We start from the raw sequence: 10878 nt of genomic DNA on the forward strand, positions 1-10878 counted from the left end.
GCTGTCCTGGAACTCACTCTGTAGACCAGGCTGGCCTTGAACTCAGAAATCTGCCTGCCTCTGCCTCCCAAGTGCTGGGATTAAAGGTGTGCGCCACCAGTGCTTTTTTTGATAAAAAAGATGGTTGTGTCGATCTAAATGGAATAATCTAATGTAGAATCTAATGTAGAATCGGACACTTCATCAAGATGCGGAGAGTATTTCCTTGCAAACTGCTCTAGTGGCTCCTGCCTGTTGCTACAGAACCAAAAGCCAGGAAACCCTTGTGTCCTGTGTACCCCAGAAGCCTCAGTAAAAACCTACCCTGTCTCTAGGCACGTATCCATTGACCTCATAAGAAGTCCAACCACGTCATTTCTAACCACTTGGACCATCATCGCAGCTTCTCATCCCCGATCTTATCCTAGCTGATATCATCCTGCATCAATCAAATCTTTCCTCTCTGGCAAGCACCTGTTACCATCAAACTCCCCACCCTTCCCAGTCATTACTCATCCCCTCAGTGAGTGACACCCCCACTCCTCTTTAAGCGAGGCCTTTCCCCTGTGCCTAAGTATCACAGGGATTGAGGAAGGGCTGCCATCTTGTTTGGTCCCATTTCTCCTCCCTTTGATTTTAACTCTTCTCTCCTTAACCCTCCACCTCTCTTTGGAAGCCACGTTGTCAGGGGCCTTTCTTCTTTTTGGGCTTCCTCTGAAGGTCTCTGAATCACTCAACTTCCGTCTTTGAAGACTTGGACATTAGACTCTGTTTTTCATAAGCACCTACAGACTCTGTTACAGTATTTGGCGATTTTTATATCTATGTTGAACCCCCTCTTCCCCCCATAAACTTTCACATTCCTGGCTTCCTTTCCAAAGCTCTTGACCCTAGCTTATCTGCCCACAGGCTGGGCCCTTCCTTGTACATGATGGCAGGGCCAGTGAAATGTCACTTTCTAAGGTTTACATTCGCTGCTCTGTTGTATCTCTTTAGATCCAATGTAACATCCAATAACTCCCCAGCCTCACATTAAACACCAGCTCATGGATTCTGCCATTTTTTCCATAGCTCTATGTTCTCAGATCCCATTTTTTTTCTTGATTCCATGGTGTTTGTTATAATTCTCAGCTTTCCCCCCATCCCTGCCCTGTGCCATCACTACCCCCCCCCGTCCCCACCCTGTGCTGTCACATCTGCTGCACTCCAGTGAACTGGGAACTTTTCCACCCCTAAGCCTCTGGTTAGCCTGTTTCCAAATAGCTGACTACGGCAAGAGAAAATGATGTTCTAAAAAGGAAGCTGTCTTCTAACTCTATACTGTACATGCGTTCAGGATCTCCTGAGAGGCAGCCAGGAGGGGGGTGGGGCCAAAGCCCAGTGTTCAGACTCCCCACTAGGCCATTTGCATAAGTTGTATAATTTGTGTAACTATAGGATATTTATTTTCACTGTTTCTGGTTCAGTCTTTTCATCTGTATAATGGGGAGAAAAAAAACCCACCTGGTTCTAGGATTATAGTAAGCGCTAACTGAGTTAATTAATCAACAAGAAGCCCTTAGAAGAGCTCTTGACATATAGAAATCTCTTAAACTAGCGTGCTGTTCCCTGGGTCTGCTCACCCTCCTGCTCAGTTAGGGAAAGCCTTCGTATTTTTTTTTCTTAGATAATAGAAATAAACAAAAGACAACTTTCTCTGCCCCAAATCAACTGAGATGGCTCAGCAGTTCTGGTCTCCTCTGTCTCTTTTGATATAGTTAAGTGAGTCTGTGCTTCTACCAGAGACCAAACACACTCAGAGGCAGACACACAGGCGCGCATGCATGCACACACACACACACACACACACACACACACACACAAACATGCAGTCATGTGCCCTAGTATCTTGTACCTTCCAAAAGCGTCAATTTCAATTCATCTTCCTTCTTTCCCATTTTCTCCTAAATCTATAGTGCGTTCGGCTCCACCCCCCGAACACTCACTGCTCTGTCAGGACTGATGATGTCAGGGTTACCAATGCCCTGACCACTATGGCAGAGCCGTGCTAACTTCGCAGTCCTCGTCCTCGTTTTTCCTTGGTTTGTCCATCAGGCTGGGCAAGCCTTTGCTCAGCATTTTCCAGGAAACACAGCACTTCCTCACTTTTACCTTCCTTCCCTGGACCGTCCTTCTCCAGGGGGCTCCTTTGCTCTAATTTCTCATATGCTTGACCCTGAAATGCCATGGGATGTGAGGCCAGAAGCCGGGGCTCTCAGTTTGTCTCTCTTTACAATAGTTTCTTTGCTTACCTCATAAAGTTCCAAGTGTCAAATGTCATCTTCAAGCTGGCGTTCCAGCTGTCCTCAGGATGTTTATCACTTCCTGCAAGTCACATCTCTAATGTCACCTTACAGAGAGGCTTCCCCAGGGGCCATGCTAATAAAATGGAGTCCCTAGCCCTTTTATGCTATGTCTTCCCTCTGGTCTTCCTTCCTTCCTTCCTTCCTTCCTTCCTTCCTTCCTTCCTTCCTTCCTTCCTTCCTTTCCTCCTGTCTTCCTTTCTGTCTTTCTTTTTTTGTACAACATCACTTATTTGTATATTTAAAGCCTTTTGGAAACAAGAAGCATTATCTAGGGCTGGTGAGGTGGCTCAGCTGTTAAGAGTACTGAATGCTCTTCTGAAGGTCCTGAGTTCAAATCCCAGAAACCACACGGTGGCTCACAACCATCCATAATGAAATCTGATGCTCTCTTCTGGTGTGTCTGAAGACAGCTACAGTGTACTTAGATATAACAATAAAAACATCTTTGGGCTGGAGTGAGTGGGGCCGGAGCAAGCAGAGTTGCTGAGTTCAATTCTCAGCAACCACATGATGGCTCACAACCATCTTACAGCTGCAGTGCACTCATATACATAAAATAAAAAAAAATAAATCTTTATCAGAGAGAGAGAGAGAGAGAGAGAGAGAGAGAGAGAGAGAGAGGCATTATCTACTTCATAGAGTGCATCACACACTGAAAGCTACCAAGTGATGTTTGCTGACTAAAACTATGATCTCATTCAGTCCTGAAAATCCCCACCAATCCTGTTAGAGAGCTTCCTACAGATGAAGAAGCAGGATAAGATTGCCTTGGAGCTGACCTGCCTAAGCAGGGAGCCTTATCCCGAGTGCAGATCTACTCTGCAGGCTGTGAATGTTAGGGGATCAGATTGGAGAGCCTTTCGGGTGCTCTGCATCAGGACAATTGAGAAGGGAAACACAAAAGTGGCAATGGAGGGAGGCGGGGGAGCCCAAGAGTCACGTGACTTCAGGAACCGCTGACTTTATTTAGTTAGACAGACTTGCCCGTTTCCTGTTCCCTTGTCCCTTAGTCATGTGGCCTTTGGGGGCTGACTTGGGTGCCTCATTGGAAGTTGGCTAATGTCATAGTTTATATTTTGTCAGCACCGAGGTGTCACGTGCTGATAATATTTATGCCAAGAGTTAGTTAAAGGACTCCAAACCAACTTTTCTTTGAGATCTGAAATGCGAGAAACCTTGCTGTTTCTACAGCGGCCTGTGTAACTCAACCCCAAGGAAGCGCATGCGTAGTACCAGGGAGCCAGTTACTGTGCTTGGGTGATGACTCAAAATGCCACCACTGCCTAGCGTACCAGCAAAGTGCTGAGCCAACTAAAGGGCATGCTGTAGTTCCAACTGTAGTTACAGATGGTGAGGGTTCCCAAAGCCCAGGTGAATGGACCTGTAAAACATCCATATTCAAAATAAGACTTCTTTAGAGTTTGTGCTCTGTGACTTCTGACTTTCGGGTTTCCCATACATGGGGGTCACGAGTTTAGAGATATTCCCATGATAGACGCGGTTGGTTAATAGCTATTGCAATGCTCACGGTTTCCACGGTTTAATGAGCTGCTGTTTTCTGTTTCAAAGGGACCCAGCTCTGCACCCTCCACTCCCCCCAAAGCCCTCTTCTCCCATTGCTTCTAAACAACTGAGGCAGACCAATAGGTAAGAGCTTGCCCTTCTGAAAGTCTTGCCAGGATGCTGAAAGGGAATGAGAGTAAAAAAAAATTGTGACCAGCTTTGTGGAAAGCATGGCTATTCTTCCCGTGTTCATTCACTAATTCGAGACTCACAGAACTTATAACTCTATCAATATGCATGTGTCACTATTTTTGCTTTAGAATACCGATGGCTATTACCTGTCTTATGGAACTATACCTTTGAAATAGTTGTGGACAAACAGAACTGGAAGTGTTTATATGAAGGCTTTTTATATATTAGCACTTGATATAATGCATATATATTTTACATATATATGTATATATAGCATGTCTATTAAAGTGCATATAAGATTATATTACCTTTCTATTTCCTTGTAATTAAGGGTCCTATGGAGAGCTACATATTTTAATAAAAGACATACTTACTCTGCATCACCACTCAAACCCTCAGTTATGCTAGAAATACCTTTAGGCTGTTACTTGATTTTTTTTTTTAACTAAAGTATTTTTTATTCATTTCAAAACTATCAAAAACTTTTAAGACTACCCAAATAACTTATTTCTATATCAGGAAAAACGCACTTTCTTTTCTACTTTGAACTTCTGGAACTTTATAACTAATGCTCAGAGGCCAAATCAGAAGCTTGACAGTCTTGCTATGTGTCCCTTGGACCATTTTTCAAGATGGACATCCCATCTTTTCCCATTGGTATTGAGAGACTGATTCCCAGTGTCTCAGTGGAGACTGAGATGTCAGATCCGCTTGAATGCCTACTTTTGTTTCTTTTTGTATTGTTGCCTCTTGAGGAGGATTTTTGACATCATGAAAGACACAGAACTATTATTATGTAAATACAGAACTATTAATCACAATTATAAAAGCATTTTTAAAAAAGAGGATGGCCTGCTAGACAGCCTGACCAAAGAACAGGGGTGTGTGGCACTGTGTGTTCATCCTTAGGGGGTAAAACTCCAGAGCTTCTACCCATAATATCCCCCTGGCTCTCTGAAATTTTGTCCTTAGGATATTGCTTTAATGAGTTAGGAGAATAGTTTTTCACTGAACTAATTAATGGTATGGATTCATTTTATAACTTTTCATTTCTGCAGCAATTATAATTATCTCATAAGAGCAACCTCTCAAGCTTCCCGTCTTACCTGATTCGTCCTTTCAGTCTTATGGTATTAAGCAATTAAGTCATAATTAGAATAGATTTTTAAAAAGAAACTGAAATCAGTTGCCCTTGTACCACCTAAATTCTAAGCTAAAAGCATGGACACTAGAGGGCTGCACATGTTTATGTTCAGAAAAAGCTAAATTCCACAGGAGTTGGTCAAATCCACATTTACTATTCTCATTTCCTTCTTCCACTAATGATCCAAAAAATAAAATTGGGGCAACTTGCCTGTTTTAAAAACTCTGATTGCTTTAATCACAGCATGGTGATTTTAATGAACAGATATGAAAGGGAAGTGTTTTCTATGTAATTAACACACGTCCTCAGGAGAACAAAAAATGGTTGAATATAGCTCGTGAGAATAAGCAAGAATGTATAAGTAGGTCAGCCACAGTCTGAGGAGAGAAGCCTCATAAATTCTAACAACCTAGCACGGTACCAGTCATGGCTGCCACCCTAACATGGCCCTTCTTGGTATGGTAGAGGTATTTGAAATGTAGACGAATTTCTCTTCTTACCTGAGCAAATGCATTTCTTGGAAGTAGTCATATGAAATAAGTCTCTAAGAAAAAATATTATATTGGTGCCTAACAACAAAATAATATTCTTGATATTTAAAATGTTACATCATTATCTGATAGAGGTAAAGACAAAATGTTTTGATGAATGGAAATAAAATGAACAAAGTCTAGGTCAGATGTGACTAAATGTACCTTGTGGTTTAAAACATGAAAAGAAGCTGATATCGTAAAATTTGCATCTTGTACGTTTTAAACCTTCAAAAAGGGGAATGGTTGAATTTTAGCCAATACGAAGAACTAAGGTGAAATTTTTTGTCAAATAATATATATTTCTGAACATAAATGTCATCTCATACATATAAACTTAACATGGAGGAGTTTCTTACCTAACAGGCATTATTTTTAAAATCTAGGCAGATACATGCAGCTGCAGCGGGGGCATGTGGAGAAACAGAAAAACGTGCTGAAAGAAATATAAGGTACCAACAACCTCTACCTGCATGTAGTTAATTGTGCCACCTCTCACATTGTGTTGCATGTGGCATGTGATGTCTCTGCATCTTCTGTGAGAGTTCAGTGGTTTAGGCGATGAAGAATGCTAGTGTTTGTGTGTACCATGAATGGAGACCTCAGTGGCAATGAAGGATGCTCATGTCTGTGTGCACCATGCATGGAGACCTCAGTGGCAATGAAGGATGCTCATGCCTGTGTGCACCATGCATGGAGACCTCAGTGGGGATGAAGGATGCTCATGCATGTGTGTACCATGCATGGAGACCTCAGTGGGGATGAAGGATGCTCATGCCTGTGTGTACCATGGACTCTCTGTCCTTCACCAGAAATTCTAGGAAGTTTAGCCTGGCAATGGAGCTTCACCCCACTGATCTGCTTCTCTTTCTGTTCACTTAAGGACTGAGGATCTTGATGACATCATCAGAGTGGCAGCTGCACTTCAGAAAACTGACAAGGGGTGAGGTTTGAGAGCTCCAGGCCTAGTCCCCCCCTTTCTTTGTGATCTAAAGCTAGTCAGTGCCTCTGTTATTTCTAAATGTGAGCCAATACCCAGAGATGTTTGTTATATATGACTAAAAAGGAAAACCTCCCAGTGTCTCTGTAAGTACCCACACAAAGTGACCGGTGCTGACATGGATGGATGGCCATCTTCATCCTCCTCCGAGTCTACTCATCCTTGTGACCTCAGATCTCAACCATGCTTCCAGTTCTCTGTTTTCATCCCTAGCCTAGATATCCACTGATTTTTTTTCCCCTTCGCACCCCCATTTCAAATATCCTGGGACCACATTCACCTTTCTTCACAGATGAGCTATTTTCTGCTTCTGACCTTCCACCCCTGCAGGCTCGACCTTCTAAAATCATTCTTTGTTCTTCCACCCCTTCCCCCTCCATGTCGTATAGGCATGTATAACCTAAAAGTCCACAGTGTCTCTTGTACATACAAGGCTTATGCAGGTTCAAGGCCCCATTGAGTCCAGGATGAGAGACCAGCAAGCCCATTCTTCTCATTCACTTACACTCCTCTAACCTATCGTTCTTCGGTCCCATTTACGCCACTGGATACCACAAAGCTTTCTGTAAACACCTGCCATGGCTCCCACATGTAAATACATGCTATAGTTACATATGACTGTTTGCTAATCTAGAACAAGAATAGTTCAGTTCCAGAATCATTTCTGACTTCACCCACATATTTATCCCATATTCCACACCAGCACAGACCTCTGTCTTTCTACGGTTTCTTGACCCGCTTGTTTCTGCCCCTTCCACACAGCCATCTTTACCAGTCTTGGTGCCACCACATCCAAACCCTACCGTTTTTCAAGATCCAGATCCACAAATCCCCTACCCTGTGAAGTCTTCCCTGTGGTCCAGTGAGTGCCGCTCTTCCTCCCTCAGAGTCTAGAGCCCAGCCATCTCTACTGCACAGTGCCTGGCCATACTTGCTTTTGTTATCCGTATAAACACGCCGGCATCTCTTTAATCTCATCCTCGTCCCTTTCATCATCATCTGCAGGGAAGATATTTTGTTTTAGTCACCAGAGAATGCTTACACACTAATACAAAGCTTTGTCCAAAGGAGTAATGTGTCAAAATCCTGGATACAAATATTTCACTGTTTTAATCCCAAACCTGAGAAGTTTTCTCTTGGGTAATGTAATTAAAAAACAATAAGAATTTACTGGAGTTCATCTCACTAAAAACCAAACCAAACAAAAAATAAAAAAGGCTGGACAAGCTGCAAGCCACACACACCTTCAATGCCAGTGTTTAGGAGGCTCAGAAAGAAGGCCAGCTTGGAGTACAGCGTGAGACCTTCTCTCAACAAATACCATGACTTAACCAGACGGGAAAACAACTCAGCTTTCTGTGCAGTTAATAGGGACTTTGACTTAGAAGGAGACTAGAGAGGATCTGCGTGGGTCAAATCTGATTTTTCTCTTCCATTTAAGACCCTGTATTTCTGATACTCTGAATTTACCCTGAAGTATACACTTCAGTACTGGGGCTTACGCCTAGGCCGTACACGTGACGAGAAAGCCATCAGTCATGGAGATTTCCTCAGCTTCTCAAACCAGAGTCCCTTTAAGTTTCCCAGTCGTGACTTGAACTCACCCTGCAGCACAAGCAGGTCGTGAGTTGGTGATCTAAGATCACGGGTTTGCTTGGCCATGTCCCGGTTAAGACATTGTTTTTAATAGCTGTGGAATAAGTTTTCTTTTAGAGATTGGGATAGGTGAAGGCAAGCCATGTGAGTGACACTGAGGAGCAACGACCTTGTGGTGTGAGTCACTCCACACAGGGAGAGCAGAAGCTGGCCTGGCTTTCCTGCCCTGAGCCCCAGCCACAGGCACACTGCTCACAGAAACAAGCATGCATCAGAGCGAGCTGCTGCCTTCACAGAGTAATGTTTTCTGGGCCGTCCAAAGGGAATAGAAAGAGGTCCACTCTCCCAGCTGCTCTTTGTGGGATAGAGAGCCACTGCTATCTGATTAAGGGCATTTAATTTGTTGCGAAGACAATGGTGAAACCTAATATCGAAAGCTTTTTATTAATTTACAGACGTTTTGAAAGCTCAGGCTCTTTCTTCAGAACATTGCCTCTCTGGTGTTTAATTTAGCACAGAGCATCTTTCTCGGGGTTTATGCTAATTTTCTTGTGATAAACAGTCGGGAACTTGAATCCTGGAAAATCTCATCACTGTGGCTCCTGACAGTCACAAAAGCCTGGGATTAGAGTGTACAGGATTCGTACAGTTTCTCTTTCCCTTGGGGTGGAAACAAAATTTTCAGCCAGCCTCTGCTTATCAGGTAACTCTGTAAGCAAGAAACAGCAATAGCACGCCATGTTTGAACACCAGGCAGGGGTTTTTTTCCCCATTAGGATAGAACACTATTCTTCTTCCTCTTCAATAGGGTCCAGAAACTGGTCTGAAAACATTTCAGTGTTTACTCTCAACTTTCAGTTTTATCATTAAACGTATAATATTTCTTTAAACGAGTCATCTACATATTGGAGGGTTTCCGAGGGGGCTCTCCTAGGCAGTTCTTCTGGAAATAGTGGTTCGCCTGGCATCTTCACCACACAGAACAGGCTCATCCACTATATCTCTCTGAAGCTGAGACAGTGCCTTGCTGTTTATAAATGCAATTGAAAAGGTAAATATAGCAAGCATATGTTCCATGAAAAATATTGGCAAGGTGTTATTTATTATAATGGCTAGGATTAGGTGAGAATTTAGGACTTCTTAAGCATTATGCTCAGAATTATATATTAACTTATTGGGTCCTTTAAAGACGAACATGATTATACTTATTATTTTTACCTTCGGGGCAATTGTATCAACAGAAATTCACTCAGGCCACCAATGAGTTGTGGATGGCAGGGTAGATGTTGTAGCCTTAGAAACTTGAGGATGTAAATACTCATCCTGGTCTCCTGGGCAACCCCAGAAAGGACTCAAGAAGAACATTAAAGAAACCTGGAGACACATATGACATACAGCATCAAGGAGAGAGAGCCAAGATGTGTCGATGGAACCAGTGAATGAGGAAGACAGAGAGGAAAGGAAGGAGGAAAGAGGATCTGGGGGAAGGCATACTGTGGAGGGCACACGGGAGGAAGCGATGCGGGAGGATTCTCTCAGGGAGCACTCTACCCCAGGCTTCCTGCCTGGGGAGGAAAGCTGAGCCCATGGTCTAAGGAATTCACCAATCATAAGCTTAACTTAAAAAGGCCATTCCTGAGAAGAAAGGGGCTTTTCAGTTCTCCAATATGGAAGCAGGCTTACAAGTTTACTTAACTTACTAGGATCTTTGAGTAGACTTGGAGAAATAGTTACTTTCCGTGCAGCTACACTGAATGTGAATAGAGTTTAAAATTAGCCAGTGGACCTGTACTTGTTGATTCAGCTGAAAGTGAGTATTAAGCAGCTACCTAAAGGCAATGTGCTAAAGATTGGCGGGATGCATTGTAGAGTACAGTTCTGAATTTTAAGTAGCGTGTATGGGAAGGAACCTTAATACTCAGAAAGCAGACAATTGCTACTGTTATAATATACAGTATAGTAGAGTCCCACAAAGCAGGCACAAAACCCCACATGCTGCATGAGATCCAAACACAGGGGAGACGTCAGCTGCCGGGCCAGGAAAGGCTTCTCAGCCTGGCTTCAGGAGAACCTTGAAGGATGAATAGAGTTTCACAGATAATTAACGTGGGACATGTGGTCTCTTTCTGAGCACTCACAGTTATTTTAAGGTGAATCTGCATGTTGACTCTGGCAATGCTTTCTAACTAATATGAGATTCTGTTTTCTCTTCCCAAAGTGAAGAATTGGATAATCTCATCAGAATGAACAAAAGCTTGAACAGGTGAGGTTTCAAAAGGTCTGCTGCTCACTTTGTTATTACGTTGAACATTGTGACTCCTTGTATCAACTTGTCAGAATTAAAAACAACTTTCTGATTTTCAAGTAGGAGGATCGACATATCGGATTAGTTATTAATATCTCACCAATCTTGGATAAAAGGCTAGCAGAAATAATCGAGCAGATATGAAAGTCTGAAAGTACTAATATCTAAGTGTCTTTGATTTTCATGTTCCATGAAGTTTAAGGTAGTTACATGTTTAAACACAAATCACAGTTTCTCTCTCTCTCTCTCTCTCTCTCTCTCTCTCTCTCTCTCTCTCTCTCTCT

General features: G+C 42.8%; 1 protein-coding gene across 2 annotated transcripts in view; it reads left to right on the forward strand.

Moving 5' to 3' along the window:
• The window catches only part of Scel (sciellin), a 99988-nt gene that overhangs the window by 46034 nt on the left and 43076 nt on the right, over nucleotides 1-10878 (forward strand). For both annotated transcript variants that reach the window (XM_021203754.1, XM_021203755.1), the window contains exons 9-12: nucleotides 3894-3971; nucleotides 6080-6145; nucleotides 6577-6636; nucleotides 10508-10552. In XM_021203754.1, the coding sequence (XP_021059413.1) occupies nucleotides 3894-3971; nucleotides 6080-6145; nucleotides 6577-6636; nucleotides 10508-10552 (249 nt within the window). The remainder of the gene's footprint in view (nucleotides 1-3893; nucleotides 3972-6079; nucleotides 6146-6576; nucleotides 6637-10507; nucleotides 10553-10878) is intronic.

The sequence above is a fragment of the Mus pahari genome, chromosome 8, assembly GCF_900095145.1.
Source record: "Mus pahari chromosome 8, PAHARI_EIJ_v1.1, whole genome shotgun sequence".
In the NCBI taxonomy this organism is placed as follows: Eukaryota; Metazoa; Chordata; class Mammalia; order Rodentia; family Muridae; genus Mus; species Mus pahari.